Below are 21,759 nucleotides of genomic sequence, written 5' to 3' on the forward strand. Positions count from 1 at the left end.
TGTTTCTAAGCTCTGTGGTAACAAAGTAACAAAGTTTATATGTCAATTGCTAATTATTTTTCACACTACTGTACTTTAATATTAAAGCTTTTGGCTTGTGATACCTTAAAAGAGTGATGTCAAAGCACAACCAGGGCACACTGGTGACATTACTGCTGTGAAACTCAGCATGGGGTTCAATGTCGGCTTGTAGCGTACTAACTCTAGTTACTAACTGTTGTTGTGGTAAACTAACTTTAGACAGTAGTATCCATGTGTGTCCCAAATGCTATCTAATAAGCCCCTTTTGCATTTCAACTAGAAGTGTAGTTAGTTAAAGTGTAGTTGTTAAATAGCCGTGCCTGAATTGACAGGGTGTGCCAGCGCAGGAGAGCCGAGCCAAGAGTAATGGGGCTTTAGTTACCCAGAAAGCATACAGATCGCGCGGGATCTAAACGGCGTTAGATGAACGATCGGGCTAGGTAGGGCAACAAAGGCCTGCACCTAGTCGTATCCCATAGTTCAATGTGCTTTCATGTTTTGTACGGTTAGGTGGTAAAAGGATAGCCCCTCGGCCTTCAACTGTATACGCAAAATGTCTGCGAACAACCCATTGAGTAGCGGAGCCAAGACTGACTGGGGGAAGTGTTGCCACTGTCAGACAGACACAAGAGAGAAGTTGAAGTCTCCTCCTACACGCTATGAGTCTAGTTCTGATGGCTATTCCATGCCAGCCACGAACATACCACAATTTCAGGCAATCAACCTGTTACCAATTAAACTAGACCCATCTAGACAACTAGATGATGGAGGTGGCATTGAGGACACATTGCGACGAAACAGTGCAAAGTACCATCAAACATTTTGTCTCATGTTCAACAACAGCAAGCTTAAACGTGCAACTAAAAGAGCAGCTGAAATTCAGAACAGTCCTGATGAAACTCGCACAAAAATGCGAAGAACTAATATGGATATGGAACAATGTTTCCTTTGTGAAAAGAAGGAACCAACATCAGAGCTGCGGCAAGCCATGACCATGCAACTGAATGAGAGGCTCAATGAATGTGCCGGTAACCTCAATGATGGTAGACTACTGGCTCTGTTGAGTGGTAGAGACGTGGTGGCCCTAGAACTGAAGTACCATTGCTCTTTCTTGACTGCTCTGTATAACAGAGAGCAAGCACACATTGCCCAAAAGAACAAAGAAACACTGGAGTCATCTCAAGAAAAGGATTGTATTCCTTTGGTATTCTCGGAACTCCTGGCCTATGTCATTGAGAAAAGATACAGCACTGATGAGCCAGTCATATTCAGACTAACTGAACTGGTTAGTCAAGGAGCAAACTGACCAGTTTGGGACAGACATACCTGATGTGAACTCGACCAGGCTGAAAGAAAGGCTGCTGTCACATATCAGAAATGTTACAAAGACAGGATTTTATCATCTCAAAAACATCGCCAGAGTCCGCCCATTTCTCTCTCTTGCCAGCACGGAGGTACTAATGCATGCTTTTATTTCTAGTAGACTAGACTACTGTAATGCCCTGCTCTCTGGTCTTCCCAAAAAGAGTATTTCTAGTTTACAACTACTGCAGAACTCGGCGGCACGAGTTTTGACAAGGACCAGGGGGCGGGAACACATTACACCAGTTTTAAAGTCGCTGCATTGGCTCCCCGTGCAATTCAGGATTGATTTTAAGGTTCTTTTAGTGGTTTATAAATGTCTTAATGGTCTTGGGCCTTCTTATTTATCTGATCTGTTTTTAAGGTATGAACCCTCGCGGACCCTGAGGTCCTCAGGTACCGGCCTTTTAGTTCTTCCTAAAGTTCGTACCAAAACATATGGCGAGGCCACATTTCAGTATTACGGGCCTCGCCTATGGAACAGCCTGCCTGAGGGCCTCAGGGCTGCAGAGACTGTTGATGTTTTTAAAAAAAAGCTCAAGACCTACCTTTTTAGTTTAGCTTATAACTAAGTTTTAACATTCTTATATTAACCCATATTTATCTTTCTTTTTAGTTAATTTTATTTATTTATTTATATATTTTATATATTGATTTACATAGTATAGATTTTATTATTTTATTTTAATGGATTTTATTTTTGTTTAGTTATCACTCCAGCTCTCTCCTCATCGGGGTCCTCTTCGCCGAGGGCTGCCCCTGCTCTGACTGCATGGGTGTTGCTGTGGGGGCTGTCCCTGTCTGGTGGGTCGGGATCCAGCGCTGCAGCTTTACGGTTGTGGCGTGGGTCCTGTCTGCCCGGACCCGGGTGGCCCCCATGGTGATGGCCTGGGTGGTCTTGGTTGGGGGTAGCCCTTTGTGTAGAGGCTCCCTGAGAATACCGTTTCCTTATCTGGTGCACATCTGGTGCAAATGCACCTGGCCATTCATTCATATTCTTTTAACTGTTACAGGGCAAATAGGGCATGGGTGAGGGTGGTTGTGGGTGGGTGAAAGGGGATGTGTATGTGTGTTAGTGTTTTATCTATTTTGATGTAAATTGTTTTATAATGTAAAGCACTTTGTATTGTTTTTAAGCACGAAAAGTGCTATACAAATAAAGTTTGATTTGATTTGATTTGATACCTGGACTTGTAGCCTACAAGAAAGGTCGAGATGTACTCCTAGCATTTGACAAAGACATTCGCCCGGTAATGTCAGAAGCATCTTCCTGCACTGATGCAACCATCCTTGCCTGCATTCCAAGCTGCTTGCATATGAGGCCAATCAACAGAATGTACAATGCAACCTGAAAGTCCTGGCAACTGGGGCTGGCAAAAAAAAGGTGAAGCCTGGGAAGTTCTTTGGTCAACCCTCCCACCCATTGCTCAGCCCTGCCAGCAGCTGACAAAATGTCGTTGCACGGGTGAATGTTGAGGACTATGCAAATGTTATTGCTACACCCTGAAGTGCACACAACTGTGTAGCTGTAAGTGCAAAGAGCAAAACAATGATCCAGGCTAAATTCAAACAAGTCACTTCAGTCTGCTGTATTACCTATATTGTGCTTCTGTCACAACAAATTGAGATACCACATCGGTAACTTCACTGAGACAGTGCTAGTTCATATAATTGTCATCATATCACTATAATACTTAATGATATTGACATTCTGATCGCAGAATTCGATTTGTGTCAAAAAAACATATATTCTGATGTACAGATCATAAAAATGTCATTACTTTGACAATATTTAGTGCAAATACTGTTTCGTACTGGAACGAATGGCGGCCAGCTTGAAAAAGGGCAGCCATTTTGTTTTTCAAGTTGGCTAACGTGCTTTTCTGAGACAGGAGGTTCTGAAGCACCTGTGTGCCAATTTTGGTGCTTGTATCACCAAGTGAAAGATTGTTTCAGCAATCTGGCCCACTACAGGGGAGAGAACTAGACTTAGCCATGAAAAAGTGTATAGTAATATGCCAACATCAGTTGACAAAACTAGAAGCAGAGAAGAAAAAGTGGCGAAATGTCATCAAATGTTTAATCTTAATCTTTTGTCTTTTAGGGGCTCTTCCACTCAACTTTTGACTAGTTTTGACCTTGTCATGAATAATTATTTAGCTAAAATAAAACATGTATATTACACTATATTGGTCAACAGACAAAAATGAGCAAATCTAAATCATCTACTCAAAACATTGCATTCCATTATGGCATATATCCAGGAAACAAAATGCTACTCTCAGTCTTGACTGCACTCCAGATGTAAGTCAAACGGAACAGATGTCAGTCATTGTGCTCATTGTCTGTTTGCAGCCAAAACCAGATATTAATTAATGCTTTTTTTGGATACATTGATGTAGAGCAAAAAACTGGCAACAATCAGCTCCAGCGGCTCCAGAGTTACTCCAAGCACAGAAGCAGCTTTCTGGATCAGTTTGTTGATTCTCTTCAAGTCTCTGGTTCTGATGCTACTACCCCAGCAGATGCTGCAAAGCGGACTGCACTCTCCACAACAGACTCATAGAAGATATGCAACATCTTGGTGCAGACGTTAAACCATCTCAGCTTCCTTAAGAAGTACAGTCTGCTCTGACCTTTCTTGTAGATGTAGTCAGTGTTGCATTTCCAGTCCAGTTTGTTGTCCAGCTGAACTCCAAGATACTTGTATTCCTCCACCACCTCCACCTCCTCTCCCAGGATGGAAACAGTGCTTTGTTTATTCTTCTTCCTCCTGAAGTCAACAATCATCTCTTTTGTTTTGCTGCTATTTAATATGAGATGATTGTCACCGCACCATTTAACAAACTGACTGACCAGTTCTCTGTACTCTGCTTCTTGTCCATCCCTGATACACCCCACAACTGCAGAGTCATCAGAGTATTTCTGCAGATGACAGGACTCAGAGTTGGACTGGAAGTCTGAGGTGTACAGAGTGAAGAGGAATGGCCAGAGTACAGTTCCTTGTGGTGCACCAGTGCTGCTGACCTCCATCTCAGACACACAACCTTTCAGTCTCACAAACTGGGGTCTGTTTGTGAGGTAGTCATAGATCCAGGTGGTTGTGGAGGTTTCCACCTGGAACTTATGGAGCTTCTCACATAACAAAGCAGGCTGAATGGTATTAAAAGCACTGAGAAATGAAAGAACATGACCCTCAGAGTGCTGCCTGAATGGTCCAGATGAGAGTGTGCTCTCTGGAGCAGGTATATGATGGCATCTTCTACCCCAAGTCCATTACGATATGCAAACTGGAATGGGTCCTGAAAGGTGTTTACTTGCTTGTTGAGGTGAGCCAGTAAGAGTCTCTCCAGGACTTTCATGATGTGAGATGTCAGGGCAACTGGTCTGTAGTCACTTGGTTCAGCTGGTTGTGTTTTTTTAGGCACTGGAACAAGGCAGGAGGTTTTCCACAGCACTGGGAGTCTATTTTGTCTCAGACTGGTGTTGAAAAGGTGCTGGAGAATCGGACAGAGTTGTTTTGAGCAGGTCTTGAGAACTCTGGGACTGACACCATCTGGACCTGCAGCCTTGTTCTGGTTCAGTTTCTCAAGTTGCTTCTTAACCTGATTGCAGGAGACAAACAAGGTGGAGGTCTCAGGATGTCCTGATGTGGAGGGAGATGAAGCTGTGTTCTGGTCCATGACTGAGCTGCAGGGTGACAGATTGGAGGCGTGACAGGAAAGCAGTGGGCTTATGGAGGGTGTGTGGTCTGTTGGGCTGGAGGTAGGGGGTGAACTGAACCTGGTGAAGAATATGTTCAGCTCATTAGCTCTGTCCAGACCTCCATCAGGCTGGTCCTCCTTTAACTTGAAGCCGGTGATCTTCTTCATTCCAGACCACACATCCCTCAGGTTATTCTGCTGGAGCTGACTTTCTAACTTCTTCCTGTAGTCCTCCTTGCACTTCTTAGTTTGTGTTGTAAGTTGTTTTTGTGTTGGCCTCAATAACTCCCTGTCTCCATCCCTGAAGGCTTTCTTTTTGATGTTCAGCAGCTTTTTCAGCTCACTGGTGATCCAGGGTTTGTTATTGGGGAAGCACCTCACTGTTCTTGTTGGGACGATGCTGTCCACACAGAAGTTTATGTAACCTGTCACACACTCAGTCATGGCGTTGATGTCGTCTCCATGAGGTTCACAGAGGACGTTCCAGTCTGTAGCCTCAAAGCCTCCTCTAAGAGCATCTTCGGCTTCAGCAGACCAGATCTCGGTGAAGCACATAATACTGCACTCTCTGTATTCTTTCGTCTGTTTTGTTAGCTAGCGATCTTACATTACCCATGACGACGATCGGGAGAAATGGTTTAAATCTCCATCGCTTTCTCCTCTGTCTCACTCCCGCTCTGCATCCTCTTCTCTTTCTTTTCAACTCCATTGGGATTTGATGTGTTGTTTCGCTGATAATCCTGATTTGGGAGAGTTTAATCAGTTGATCCCGATTGTAAACAAGTCTTTCGTTGCCATGGAGACTCATCATAACAAGTCTTGAAAGAGCCAAAAATATGCAGAAAACTCTTCCTTGCAGCACACCCTCCAAACCGGCATGAAATCCTCAGAAAAAAGGCCTAATTTGAGGTAATATCTATGTGAGAAGACTTTGTACTTTTAAAAAAATTAAGATAGCAAGCAGGGATGGGTACGAGTACTCGAGTACTCGTTGTTGACGTCATTACTCGAGTAAAGTTTTAAATTCACGCATCTGCACATGCCTTGCTTTTGGCGACAGCAGTTCAACTTAGTTGGCGCTTCGTGCACCATGGCAGCTGCGACCAGGAAAAGTGATGTCTGGAAATACTTAAAAAGATGATGATAACATGCAGCGCAAGATACGTGGGGTGAAACTTGCATATCATAGAAATACTCGGTTCTTAACCACATGCGCTCAAAGCACAAGGAAAGAAAACAGCGGAGACAGACAACAGACAGTCCCAAATCACATAATTTGCTAGCCCTGTTAGCACACGCCGCTGTGATGATACCAGAGCGGAGAAGATTAGCCAGCTAATAACGAAAATGGTGACAAGATATATGCTTCCATTAAGGTTTGTGGAAGGAGAAGGCTTCCGCGAACTAATGGCATTTTTGGAGCCGGAGTACAAGCCACCATCACGGCGAACAACAGCTACAAGAGTGGAGAAGAAGTACGAGGAGAGCGCAGCAGAACTGAGGGACAAGGTGTCTGTTACTCCAGACTCGTGGACAGCTTTCACCACGGAGTCATATATTACCATCACTTGTCATTTCATTGAGAACTGGGAGCTGAAGACCGCTGTCCTTCAGACACGCCGTCCGACTGATGAGTGGCACACCGCAGAAAATATAGCAGACCACCTTACAGCAGCTGCCGGGGAGTGGGGCGAGCCTATTCATGGCGCATCATCATGTGATTATTTTCCATGGATTGCCTGTACGCTTAAAATGCCGTAATTTAAGTTTGATTTATTTATTTTAACAAGACATATTATTTTAACTTTGAATTTATGATTTAGGCTATGTGTTAAGCAAAACTACAGCTGTGATATTTGACAACGGAAAGTTACAACGCAATTGAAGTGCCTGTTGTGGTTGGCTATCTATTTAAAAGTAAAAGTATTAGATAGTGATGTTCTCTGACAGTCAAACTGACAGGGAGGTCCGTGCCCGACGTGGGAGGTGCACGTCCTTTTTTTTTTTGTTTTTTTTGTATGCTTAAAAACTAGGCTATATGCGAGTAATCGCATCGTAATAGCAAGTCAGAGCTACTACAGTTTGCTGCCATCAGACGGCGCACTCTAGAATGGAATTATGGTATTAATTCTCTGTATTCTAACAGGGAATATTGTGGGGTGGGAAGAAAAAGCAAAACAAACAAACATACAAAAAAAAAAAAAAAATTAAGAAAAAAATGCCTGAAGCACTGCATGTCAACACCTGCGTCCACCTGGACTCCAGCAGTCCACCAGCATCTTCCTAGGATGTTCTTACTGTTTGATTTCTTTCTTTTGTTGTTCTCACTCTCATCTGCAAGTCGCTTTGGACAAAAGCTTCTGCTAAATGACTGCAGAATAGAATAGAATAGAATAGAATAGAATAGAATAGAATAGAATAGAATAGAATAAACCCCAGTACTGACCAACCGTTCCCGATCCAGGGTTTCCTGACAGCGTTTTTGCTAAATGAAACTCAAACATTTTCATCTAAATGGCTGCGTGGACTCACAGCTGTTTCCACCGTAGTCATTGGAATAAAAAGGAGAGCAACCAGAGGTTCAGATCAGCCTGTAACCAGACCAGACCCCCAGCAGAAAGACCTTACCCAGATGTTTCCATCCTGAAAGTACGGCCTCCAGTTCTTCTGTGTGTCACTGTACAGCAGCCGGTACCGCTTGGTCCAGTCAGGGCTGCTGTATCGACCCTGTGTTGCTATGGCAACCACCTGCTTCCTAGAGCCCAGGTCTACCTGTAACCACTGGTAATGGTCTGAATCCAGAGGTGACCAGCCTCCAGCTCCTAAGAAGAGCAGAAACAGAGTACAGTTGTTTCTTCCAGCTCAGATCTGCAATTTCCAAACGCTGGTGTCCGGAGGAAAACCAGCACGGGGGGGGGGGGGGGGGGGGGGGGGGTGTTCTGGGAAAACCTCACAAGCATTAACTCAAATCTAAAAATATACATCCAGTCTACCAGAGTCTGTTTATGATGAAGATTCTTTTATTGATTAGTTACTTTTCTATGTGAAAAAGATATAGTTCTGGTATGTTTAGAAAGACTTGCTTTACTAAACTAGCAAAAATATGAAAGCATGTTTAGAAAAATCATGCTACATAACACATACTAGTTCTGTTTAAGAACATGAATTATTTTGTTTTTTTACACAATAACAGAACCAATTCATAAACTGGATCAGAATCAAACTGATCGGAACAAGTGTTGTCATCACTGTCAGTTGTTGCCTAGTGGTGTGTTTTAGCTTTATTATGCCAGTATGAAAACTGAAAAAAGGGTTTGAGGTGTCATCTGAGAAAATGCTGATAAATGTACGATATGAAAGGGGGACAACAGCGGGAACTGCTCGCTGCTTTGGATTACTGAGGTGTACCTTGGTTCCTGTTGAGTTTGGCATAACCAGCTCCGTATCCTCTGCCAAAGGTGGAAGAACTGGTGAAGGAGCTGTAGGGGAGAGGAGTGGCTAAGCTGTCCTCACACCTCCCTGAACAAAAAGACACAAACAGAGGTTAACGCTGGTCATCCAGCTGACTTTTCCAACAGCAGAGCATCAGGTTCCGACGATTCTCCCTTCTCCACAGCAGGAGTGGAACGTGTGACGATTAAAAACCTTCAGTAATGTTGGAACAAGGAATTCATTCATTAGATAATTCATGAAAGATTGTAGTCATAGTAAACTAGATTCTTTTAACAGACTCAGGTTTAAATAAGTCACCAAGATGAATCGAGCTTTTGAATCATAAACACACATACGCTTCACCTGCTCCCATTTCTGACTGATTCATGCAGCCTAAACAGATACAAGAAAATGATCCATGGTAAAAGAAAAGGATGAAAGACCAACAGATGTTAAAGGGGTAAAATCAATTTTTTTAAGTCACATAAAATTAAAGATAAAGGCAAACATATAAGATCAAGTTTTAGATTTAAGATTAAATTTAGTGTATTATTATACATTGAACATAAAGGCTGAGAACTGGCAATAGAAAAAAACCAACCGTTTTTATTTTTGATCATTAAGGTTTGTTCCCCAACATGGCAAAATTACATTTTATAACTTTAATCCTTAATGAAATTCTAACTAGTTTCTATTGATATCAACCCTTCATCATATTATTAACTGTTCAGAATGAACAGCAAAGAAATAAATTAAATGTAGCTCCTCTTTATTCTCCTAATTATCTTTGCAAAACCAACACCCTGCAGACTGTTTCATTTCCAGTGGCGTCCCTCAGACTGCAGAAGCAAAGCAACAGAGCTTCAGCTGTAACCATTAGAAAAAAAAAGCCACCAGCTCTGTAAGTATCCCAGCGGTGAGAGAGCTGGAGTGACTGTAGGTAAGAGTCGAGCCAACCTACAAACTGTCAGCCAACACAGCGTTCCCTTCACTCAGTACAACACATATAGTATGGGACATCACGCCCTCACGTGTCCTGGCTGAAGACACCTCTAATTATGCCTTTGGGGAAATTACGTGATGATGTGGGTGTGGCCTCATCCGCACTTCTATACATTACCGTCATTCCTCAGTTCTTACGCTCTTCAGCTTGCTAAGAACACCTGTGGCTAGCTAGCTACTGCCAGTTAGCTTTGTCCTCCTATAATGCTACAGGCCAACTTGGAATTAGCTGAACTGCTCTTGTTGGTATTAGTCACATGCTGGTTAGCATGCCTGTCTGTAGAGCGCTATTTTGGGTCATTTTGGCAACAAGCTCGGTTTCACATTATGAGTACCAGGCCTAAACAAGCAAAGCAAAAGTCTTCTGTTTGCCCCTGTACTCAGGGGAGCACCTTTCAGTTTCATGAGAAAAACTGACATGAAGTGTGCCCCGTCTGTCTGGGGATCATCCACGTCAGGAGAGCGTTCATGGAGCGTTCATGGAGCCTGATGCTTGCCAGCTTCAGCAATCAACCCGGAAAAAACGGATCAGGTTTCTAAAACGAGTGCTGAGAAAGACTGCTGTCACCACTGTTAACCTCCTACTGTCTGACTCGAGGGACCTGGCTTCATCCGGTAACAAAGATGATGGACTGTCGGTCTATGTCCCCATGTGTAACTATGCAGACCGCATGTAGTACCGTATGTTACAGGGTTAGCTGAAACCAAACAGATACACCTGGAGGGTGCCATGGATACTCAGTATGAGATAAATGCTCAGGAGGAGAATGAGGATGTCCTGGACATTGGTCTAAAAGTTCATGGTTTGTTGACAATAATCATGATAAGTTAGCATCAGACCAGTCTCCTGCTACCGCTACTTCACCAGCATCCAAGGATGTCTCTGTCCTCTCTCTGTGCCATTGTGCAGCTTGGAAGCTTGAGGTGTACTGGCCCTCCTCTACTCCTGCACAGAAGACCTATCGTTTTGCCGGATTTTATTTCCGAACTGATTACGTTGAAAAACCAGTTGCCAATGTACCCAGACTGTGTCTCTGAGCTTACATCATCGTGGAATAAGCCTCTGTCTAACCGCGTCACGGTACCCGCTTATGAACGGTTTTTGGATTTGGAAGGTGCTGAGAATGATGTGTTGGTTAACCCACTGCCTATGGAGCCCTCCTTAGCAGTGTATTTGGTCCCAACCAACAATCATGGTGTGAATGGTCCCAATACCCTTCCATCCAAGCACTGTAGATTCTCCGCTTTTAGCTGGAAAAATTCCATTGGGCGCAGGCAGCCACACTGTGCGTGATTAGAACTGTAACAATGCTCCAGACTTATCAGGTCTGTCGGAGCTTGGAGCACATCTTGCTCTGGAAAATGCATTGGCATCTGCCCTGAATGAGGTCAGAATTACAACAGATTGAATCCTCCATGTTTCCCACGGTGTGGCTCTTTCCCTAGATAGGGGGATAGGTGGCACAAAGACACCTGTGGTTGACACTCTCCAATGTTCTCAAAAGGGACCTGCTCTCCAGAGGGGGTCACCCGTAGTAGCCCAAATATGGGGAGAGTTTGGCAAGGCTACATTGGTTGTCTTTGTCACTGCAGCCAATCAGCAGCTGCCCGCTGTTCTTTTCCATAATGGATCAGAGCACACCTCTGGGAATGGATACCCAAGCCCATCCATGGCCCCGAGTGCTGTTGCACACATTTCCACCCGTGGAGATGATACTGCTAGTAATGGAGAGGGTATGCAGACAGTGTCTGTTTCTGATTTTGGTGACCCCAAGGTGGCCAGCAGAAATGGTCAGTCTGCTGACGGCCAGACTGTGGTGGTTCCCAGTTCTCTGGGATTTCCTATCCCAGAGAAAAAAAAAAAGATGAGGAGGAGGGGGAGGAGGAAGATGATGAGGAGGAGGATGAGGAAGATGATGATGATGAGGAGGAGGAGGAGGAAGATGATGATGATGACGATGAGGAGGAAGATGATGATGATGATGAGGAGGAGGAAGATGATGAGGATTATGATGATAATGAGGATGAGGATGATGATGATGGTGAGGAGGACAGATCTCCTATCCAAGATACTTCACCCTCATCCAAACTGCAGCAAGTGTTGACAGGTCCGACTTGATTGCTAAAGGTCTTCCCCCTGCTGTGGTGGCGACCAGTGCTAGAGCATCATCCACCACAGGTGTGTATGCTTATAAATGGCAGGCTTTTGAGCAGTGGTGTCACTGCAGTAACATATTTCCTTTTTAGTGCTCTATTGTAGACAGTTTTGACGTTTCTTCAGGAACTCCTGGATAAAAGTCTCTCTTTTGTGTGAGATGTCAAAGCTACTGGTCTGTAGTCATTCAGGTCCACCGGTCACACTTTTCCGGACACCAGTCCAGCCCGCCTCCCGCCTTCCAGTCTCAGCCGTCCCAGCCCGCCTTTACAATTCCTTAACACTACATGCAGGTCCATAAAAAATTTTCCATGAATCTTTGCGTAGATGTCCTGCAGGAGAGGAAATTACTTCAAGTAAAAAATCGTGCCTGATTTTTCAAAGACAGATGGCTGCTCGAGGTTTAGGGGTAACAGGAGGACATTCTGTGTGACAGGTGCAGCGCATGGCAAGCAGCTTCCTCATCTACATGACAAAACAGCAGGCACACACCGAGCCGCCTAAAGCGGTGTGAAGCAGACGATCTGCTGGGAGGGGAAGCTAGAAACAGCATCTACTCTCCTCCAAAGCTCCAGCTGCAAGGAAAACCTGCCTTCCTCTGTTTCTGGAAGCAGCGGGACCGGATCCCAGTCTGGCTTAGGCCCAATGGAGATTTCCCCTCCTGGTCCTGGTTCTGGTCCTGATGGAGGTTTTCCCTCCTGGTTCTGGTCCTGATGGACCCTGTGCGGGTCAGGATGCAGAACTGAACCAGGGGACCCCTCATCCGGGTCTTTCTGGGATAAACTGCGTGACGTCAGAACAACATGGAAATAAAAGTAAATAAATAATCCTTTCTTCTGACGTCATGTTAAGGTGTGACGTAATGAAAAGAGGGTCCTGCATCCCACCTGAACAACATGATCCCTGCTGCTGATCCGGCTCCAGGAGGACCTGATTCCAGCGAGAGAAAAGCCTCGCAACGAGCCAGGTGTGTGTGTGTGTGTGTGTGTGTGTGTGTGTGTGTGTGTGTGTGTGTGAGCTTACTTACGGGATGCGGCTCTGGAGGAGCTGCAGATGCTCGCGGCGACCTGCAGCACCACCACCACGCAGAGACGAGACATGTTGGTGGAGAATCACACAAAGACTCCGGAGAAGGAAGCGGCTCCCGGTGGGGTCCTTCCGCTGGTCCCGGCAGAGAGATGCTGGTCCCGCCCCACTGCGGGACAGCTGCACACACACACACACACACACACACACACACACACACACACACACGCACGCACGCTCAGTGGCGCCGTGGGAGCCTGTGTGACCAGCAGCCCACGAACAGAACGGCAGGTCCACACAGGACGGAGACAAAAGTGCAGTTAAAACATCCCCATCCTCCTGTCATGGTACAGTCCACCCCATCCTCCTGTCATGGTACGGTCCACCCCATCCTCCTGTCATGGTACGGTCCACCCCATCCTCCTGTCATGGTACAGTCCACCCCATCCTCCTGTCATGGTACGGTCCACCCCATCCTCCTGTCATGGTACAGTCCACCCCATCCTCCTGTCATGGTACGGTCCACCCCATCCTCCTGTCATGGTACGGTCCACCCCATCCTCCTGTCATGGTACGGTCCATTCTCACAGCAGTACGGGGTGGGGGGGGGGGGGGGGGGGGCAAAAAGAAGAGGAGGAGGGGGAGGAGAAAGATGATGAGGAGGAGGAAGATGATGATGAGGAGGATGAGGAGGAGGATGAGGAAGATGATGAAGAGGAGGAGAAGGAAGATGATGATGAGGAGGAGGAGGAGGAAGATGATGATGATGAGGATTAAGATGATGATGACGATGAGGAAGATGATGATGAGGAGGAGGAAGATGATGAGGATTATGATGATAATGAGGATGAGGATGATGATGATGGTGAGGAGGATTATGATGATGATGAGGATGAGGAGGAAGATGATGAGGAGGAGGAGCAGGAAGATTATGATATTGATAGGAGGATGATGATGAGGAAGACGATGATGGGGAGGAGGAAGATGATGATGAGGATGAGGAGGATGATGATGATGTTGATGATGATGAGGAGGAAGAAGATGATGATGATGACAATGAGGATGATGATGATGATGAGGAGGAGGAAGATGATGATGAGGATGAGGATGAGGATGATGATGATGACGATGATGATGGTGAGGAGGATGTGGACAAAGTTGAAGGTAAGGATGATGATGATGAGGATGAGGATGATGATGATGAGGAAGATGATGATGATGTGGAGGAAGATGATGATGAGGAGGACGTGGAGTATAATGATGATGATGATGATGACGAGGATGATGAGGAAGATGATGATGATGAGGATGAGGAGGAAGATGATGATGATGAGGATGAGGAGGAAGATGATGATGAGGATGAGGAGGAAGATGATGATGAGGATGAGGAGGAAGATGGTGATTATGATGAGGAGGAGGAGGAGGAAGATGATCATGATGAGGCGGAAGATGATGATGAGGATGATGATGATGAGGAAGATGATGATGATGTGGAGGAAGATGATGATGAGGAGGAGGTGGAGTATGATGATGATGATGATGATGATGATGATGAGGATGATGAGGAAGATGATAATGATGAGGATGAGGAGGAAGATGATGAGGAAGATGATGATGATGTGGAGGAAGATGATGATGAGGAGGAGGTGGAGTATGATGATGATGATGATGATGAGGATGAGGAGGAAGATGATAATGATGAGGAGGAGGAGGAAGATGATAATGATGAGGATGAGGAGGAAGATGATAATGATGAGGAGGAGGAGGAAGATGATAATGATGAGGATGAGGAGGAAGATGATAATGATGAGGATGAGGAGGAAGATGATAATGATGATGAGGAGGAGGAAGATGATAATGATGAGGAGGAGGAGGAAGATGATAATGATGAGGAGGAGGAGGAAGATGATAATATGAGGAGGAGGAGGAAGATAATAATGATGAGGAGGAGGAGGAAGATGATAATGATGAGGAGGAGGAGGAAGATGATAATGATGAGGATGAGGAGGAAGATGATAATGATGAGGATGAGGAGGAAGATGATAATGATGAGGAGGATGAGGAGGAGGATGAGGAAGATGATGAAGAGGAGGAGAAGGAAGATGATAATGATGAGGATGAGGAGGAAGATGATAATGATGAGGATGAGGAGGAAGATGATAATGATGATGAGGAGGAGGAAGATGATAATGATGAAGATGAGGAGGAAGATGATAATGATGAGGATGAGGAGGAAGATGATAATGATGATGATGAGGAGGAAGATGATAATGATGAGGATGAGGAGGAAGATGATAATGATGAGGATGAGGAGGAAGATGATAATGATGAGGAGGAGGAGGAAGATGATAATGATAAGGATGAGGAGGAAGATGATAATGATGAGGATGAGGAGGAAGATGATAATGATGAGGATGAGGAGGAAGATGATAATGAGGATGAGGAGGAAGATGATAATGATGAGGAGGAGGAGGAAGATGATGATGAGGAGGATGAGGAGGAGGATGAGGAAGATGATGAAGAGGAGGAGAAGGAAGATGATGATGAGGAGGAGGAGGAGGAAGATGATGATGATGAGGATTAAGATGATGATGACGATGAGGAGGAAGATGATGATGATGATGAGGATTAAGATGATGATGATGATGATGAGGAGGAAGATGATGATGATGATGAGGAGGAAGATGATGAGGATTATGATGATAATGAGGATGAGGATGATGATGATGGTGAGGAGGATTATGATGATGATGAGGATGAGGAGGAAGATGATGATGAGGAGGAGGAGGAGGAAGATGATAATGATGAGGAGGAGGAGGAAGATGATAATATGAGGAGGAGGAGGAAGATAATAATGATCAGGAGGAGGAGGAAGATGATAATGATGAGGAGGAGGAGGAAGATAATAATGATCAGGAGGAGGAGGAAGATGATAATGATGAGGAGGAGGAGGAAGATGATAATGATGATGAGGAGGAGGAAGATGATAATGATGAGGATGAGGAGGAAGATGATAATGATGAGGAGGAGGAGGAAGATGATAATGATGAGGAGGAGGAGGAAGATAATAATGATCAGGAGGAGGAGGAAGATGATAATGATGAGGATGAGGAGGAAGATGATAATGATGAGGATGAGGAGGAAGATGATAATGATGAGGATGAGGAGGAAGATGATAATGATGAGGATGAGGAGGAAGATGATAATGATGATGATGAGGAGGAAGATGATAATGATGATGAGGAGGAGGAAGATGATAATGATGAGGATGAGGAGGAAGATGATAATGATGAGGATGAGGAGGAAGATGATAATGATGATGAGGAGGAGGAAGATGATAATGATGAGGATGAGGAGGAAGATGATAATGATGAGGATGAGGAGGAAGATGATAATGATGAGGAGGAGGAGGAAGATGATAATGATGAGGAGGAGGAGGAAGATGATAATGAGGATGAGGAGGAAGATGATAATGATGAGGAGGAGGAGGAAGATGATGATGAGGAGGATGAGGAGGAGGATGAGGAAGATGATGAAGAGGAGGAGAAGGAAGATGATGATGAGGAGGAGGAGGAGGAGGAAGATGATGATGATGAGGATTAAGATGATGATGACGATGAGGAGGAAGATGATGATGATGATGAGGAGGAAGATGATGAGGATTATGATGATAATGAGGATGAGGATGATGATGATGGTGAGGAGGATTATGATGATGATGAGGATGAGGAGGAAGATGATGATGAGGAGGAGGAGGAAGATGATGATGATGATGACGAGGAAGATGATGATGTTGAGGAGGAGGAGGAAGATTATGATATTGATAGGAGGATGATGATGAGGAAGACGATGATGGGGAGGAGGAAGATGATGATGAGGATGAGGAGGATGATGATGATGATGATGATGTTGATGATGATGAGGAGGAAGAAGATGATGATGATGATAATGAGGAGGAAGATGATGATGATGATGATGACAATGAGGATGATGATGATGATGAGGAGGAGGAGGAGGAGGAAGATGATGATGAGGATGAGGATGATGACGATGATGATGGTGAGGAGGATGTGGACGAAGTTGAAGGTAAGGATGATGATGATGAGGATGAGGATGATGATGATGAGGAAGATGATGATGATGTGGAGGAAGATGATGATGAGGAGGAGGTGGAGTATGATGATGATGATGATGATGATGATGATGACGAGGATGAGGAAGATGATGATGATGAGGATGAGGAGGAAGATGATGATGATGAGGATGAGGAGGAAGATGATGATGAGGATGAGGATGAGGAGGAAGATGGTGATTATGATGATGATGAGGAGGAGGAAGATGATCATGATGAGGCGGAAGATGATGATGAGGATGATGATGATGAGGAAGATGATAATGATGTGGAGGAAGATGATGATGAGGAGGAGGTGGAGTATGATGATGATGATGATGATGATGATGATGATGATGAGGAAGATGATAATGATGAGGATGAGGAGGAAGATGATGAGGAAGATGATGATGATGTGGAGGAAGATGATGATGATGATGATGACAATGAGGATGATGATGATGATGAGGAGGAGGAGGAGGAGGAAGATGATGATGAGGATGAGGATGATGATGATGACGAGGATGAGGAAGATGATGATGATGAGGATGAGGAGGAAGATGATGATGATGAGGATGAGGAGGAAGATGATGATGAGGATGAGGAGGAAGATGATGAGGATGAGGATGAGGAGGAAGATGGTGATTATGATGATGATGAGGAGGAGGAAGATGATCATGATGAGGCGGAAGATGATGATGAGGATGATGATGATGAGGAAGATGATAATGATGTGGAGGAAGATGATGATGAGGAGGAGGTGGAGTATGATGATGATGATGATGATGATGATGATGATGATGAGGAAGATGATAATGATGAGGATGAGGAGGAAGATGATGAGGAAGATGATGATGATGTGGAGGAAGATGATGATGATGATGATGACAATGAGGATGATGATGATGATGAGGAGGAGGAGGAGGAGGAAGATGATGATGAGGATGAGGATGATGACGATGATGATGGTGAGGAGGATGTGGACGAAGTTGAAGGTAAGGATGATGATGATGAGGATGAGGATGATGATGATGAGGAAGATGATGATGATGTGGAGGAAGATGATGATGAGGAGGAGGTGGAGTATGATGATGATGATGATGATGATGATGATGACGAGGATGAGGAAGATGATGATGATGAGGATGAGGAGGAAGATGATGATGATGAGGATGAGGAGGAAGATGATGATGAGGATGAGGAGGAAGATGATGAGGATGAGGATGAGGAGGAAGATGGTGATTATGATGATGAGGAGGAGGAGGAAGATGATCATGATGAGGCGGAAGATGATGATGAGGATGATGATGATGAGGAAGATGATAATGATGTGGAGGAAGATGATGATGAGGAGGAGGTGGAGTATGATGATGATGATGATGATGATGATGATGATGATGATGAGGAAGATGATAATGATGAGGATGAGGAGGAAGATGATGAGGAAGATGATGATGATGTGGAGGAAGATGATGAGGATTATGATGATAATGAGGATGAGGATGATGATGATGGTGAGGAGGATTATGATGATGATGAGGATGAGGAGGAAGATGATGATGAGGAGGAGGAGGAAGATGATGATGATGATGACGAGGAAGATGATGATGATGAGGAGGAGGAGGAAGATTATGATATTGATAGGAGGATGATGATGAGGAAGACGATGATGGGGAGGAGGAAGATGATGATGATGATGATGTTGATGATGATGAGGAGGAAGAAGATGATGATGATGATAATGAGGAGGAAGATGATGATGATGATGATGACAATGAGGATGATGATGATGATGAGGAGGAGGAGGAGGAAGATGATGATGAGGATGAGGATGATGACGATGATGATGGTGAGGAGGATGTGGACGAAGTTGAAGGTAAGGATGATGATGATGAGGATGATGATGATGAGGAAGATGATGATGATGTGGAGGAAGATGATGATGAGGAGGAGGTGGAGTATGATGATGATGATGATGATGATGATGATGACGAGGATGATGAGGAAGATGATGATGATGAGGATGAGGAGGAAGATGATGATGATGAGGATGAGGAGGAAGATGATGATGAGGATGAGGAGGAAGATGATGATGATGAGGATGAGGAGGAAGATGGTGATTATGATGATGAGGAGGAGGTGGAGTATGATGATGATGATGATGATGATGATGATGATGATGATGAGGAAGATGATAATGATGAGGATGAGGAGGAAGATGATGAGGAAGATGATGATGATGTGGAGGAAGATGATGATGAGGAGGAGGTGGAGTATGATGATGATGATGAGGAGGAAGATGATAATGATGAGGAGGAGGAGGAAGATGATAATGATGAGGATGAGGAGGAAGATGATAATGATGAGGAGGAGGAGGAAGATGATAATGATGAGGATGAGGAGGAAGATGATAATGATGAGGATGAGGAGGAAGATGATAATGATGATGAGGAGGAGGAAGATGATAATGATGAGGAGGAGGAGGAAGATGATAATGATGAGGAGGAGGAGGAAGATGATAATATGAGGAGGAGGAGGAAGATAATAATGAGGAGGAGGAGGAGGAAGATGATAATGATGAGGATGAGGAGGAAGATGATAATGATGAGGATGAGGAGGAAGATGATAATGATGATGAGGAGGAGGAAGATGATAATGATGAGGATGAGGAGGAAGATGATAATGATGAGGATGAGGAGGAAGATGATAATGATGATGAGGAGGAGGAAGATGATAATGATGAGGAGGAGGAGGAAGATGATAATGATGAGGATGAGGAGGAAGATGATAATGATGAGGATGAGGAGGAAGATGATAATGATGAGGAGGAGGAGGAAGATGATAATGATGAGGATGAGGAGGAAGATGATAATGATGAGGATGAGGAGGAAGATGATAATGATGAGGATGAGGAGGAAGATGATAATGATGATGAGGAGGAAGATGATAATGATGATGATGAGGAGGAAGATGATAATGATGAGGATGAGGAGGAAGATGATAATGATGAGGAGGAGGAGGAAGATGATAATGATGAGGAGGAGGAGGAAGATGATAATGATGAGGATGAGGAGGAAGATGATAATGATGAGGATGAGGAGGAAGATGATAATGAGGATGAGGAGGAAGATGATAATGATGAGGAGGAGGAGGAAGATGATAATGATGAGGATGAGGAGGAAGATGATAATGATGAGGATGAGGAGGAAGATGATAATGATGAGGATGAGGAGGAAGATGATAATGATGATGAGGAGGAGGAAGATGATAATGATGAGGATGAGGAGGAAGATGATAATGATGAGGATGAGGAGGAAGATGATAATGATGAGGAGGAGGAGGAAGATGATAATGATGAGGATGAGGAGGAAGATGATAATGATGAGGAGGAGGAGGAAGATGATAATGATGATGAGGAGGAGGAAGATGATAATGATGAGGATGAGGAGGAAGATGATAATGATGAGGAGGAGGAGGAAGATGATAATGATGAGGATGAGGAGTAAGATGATAATGATGATGAGGAGGAGGAAGATGATAATGATGAGGATGAGGAGGAAGATGATAATGATGAGGAGGAGGAGGAAGATGATAATGATGAGGATGAGGAGTAAGATGATAATGATGAGGATGAGGAGGAAGATGATAATGATGAGGATGAGGAGGAAGATGATAATGATGAGGAGGAGGATCAGGATGATTCCATCTGGTAAAGAGGGATGTTTCATTAATAGTTTAATAAAAATGGGGTAGGAGGAACCTGCACTACTGGTTTTTTGCACTACTACCTTTTCCCTTCGAGTGGAAAGTATTTTATATAAATTCACATGATTGAGTTCCTATTTTTTATATCTTCTTCTTCTTCTTCTTCTTCTTCTTATTATTATTATTATATATTATTCCTCCAATTTTTGCCTTGCTACTAGTCCTGCACCGTTCAGGTCACTTCAGTCATTCAGATCTTAAACTGTGCAGCTCCTTCAGGACATGTGAGCTATGTTTTTTTTTTAAATTTGAAATCTTTGTAGTTTTTGAGATATTTAGCATTTTGTAAAAATAAATTCAGCCTTGTGATTGGATGGAAGTCCTTCAAACCAAATGCGGATTGGATGTTGAAAAAATTCAGCTCGGCGATTGGTCGGTTTTTGCATAATGAGCTTCAACGGGGGTTCGGAGCTCTGCACCGGTTTGCAGTGTCTGGTTCGTCTTGGTCCGGGTCTCCATTGTATTTTCTTGCAAGATCTTTGAAATGCTACTCCTCCTACACCATTTGTCTCACTTCAACCATTCAAGTATCAAACTCTTCAGCCAATTCAGGAGATATGTTCTACGACTTTTGGTCTTTGTAACAACTAAACTTTTTAAGTTATTCAAGTTTTTGTCAATGTATTGAAATCCATTCCTGTGATTGGACAAAATGGAATTCAGCTCAGTGATTGGTCCATTTTCTGCACCGATACACATGTACGTATTGGTATACAAGGCACTGGTTCAGCTCCAGCATTAAGTGTTGGGTACTGTGATGGTATGATAGTTTTGTACGTGAGTTGTTGCCTACTGTTCTGTCAAAGTGCTTAAATTTAGTTGCAAGGTGTGTAGTTTGTGTTGAGTGTTCACAGAAATATAAGTGTCTGTGTGAGGTTTGTCTTGGACAGCTGCACAACTAATACAAAGTGTTAACTGCAGTTTTAAAAATATGTTGTGGGGAAGTAACAGGTAAATATCTTTTTAGTTAAAGTTCTTCAAATGGAATTAAGTTGTCTTTCCTGCAAGATGTTAATGTTACTCCTCCTACACCTTCAGTCTCACTTAAACCATTCAAACATCGAACTCTTCAGCCAATTCAGGAGGTATGTGCTATGACTTTTGGTCTTTGTAACTTTTATACTTTTTGAGTTATTCAAGTTTTTGTCAATTTTTAAAATCTGTTCCTGTGATTGGACAAA

At 43.9% G+C, this 21,759-nt stretch overlaps 1 protein-coding gene across 1 annotated transcript in view; it reads right to left on the minus strand.

The window, feature by feature from the left end:
• cntnap2b (contactin associated protein 2b) overlaps nt 1-8,907 on the minus strand; it is a gene marked incomplete at both ends in the record, with an annotated part of 54,847 nt that extends 45,940 nt beyond the window's left edge. The window contains 3 exons of the mRNA XM_079243924.1: nt 7,716-7,909; nt 8,496-8,606; nt 8,883-8,907. Coding sequence (XP_079100050.1) covers nt 7,716-7,909; nt 8,496-8,606; nt 8,883-8,907 — 330 coding nt within the window. The remainder of the gene's footprint in view (nt 1-7,715; nt 7,910-8,495; nt 8,607-8,882) is intronic.
• Nucleotides 8,908-21,759: the final 12,852 nt, after the last annotated feature.

Source organism: Telmatherina bonti, assembly GCF_933228915.1.
Source record: "Telmatherina bonti genome assembly, chromosome: 7".
In the NCBI taxonomy this organism is placed as follows: Eukaryota; Metazoa; Chordata; class Actinopteri; order Atheriniformes; family Telmatherinidae; genus Telmatherina; species Telmatherina bonti.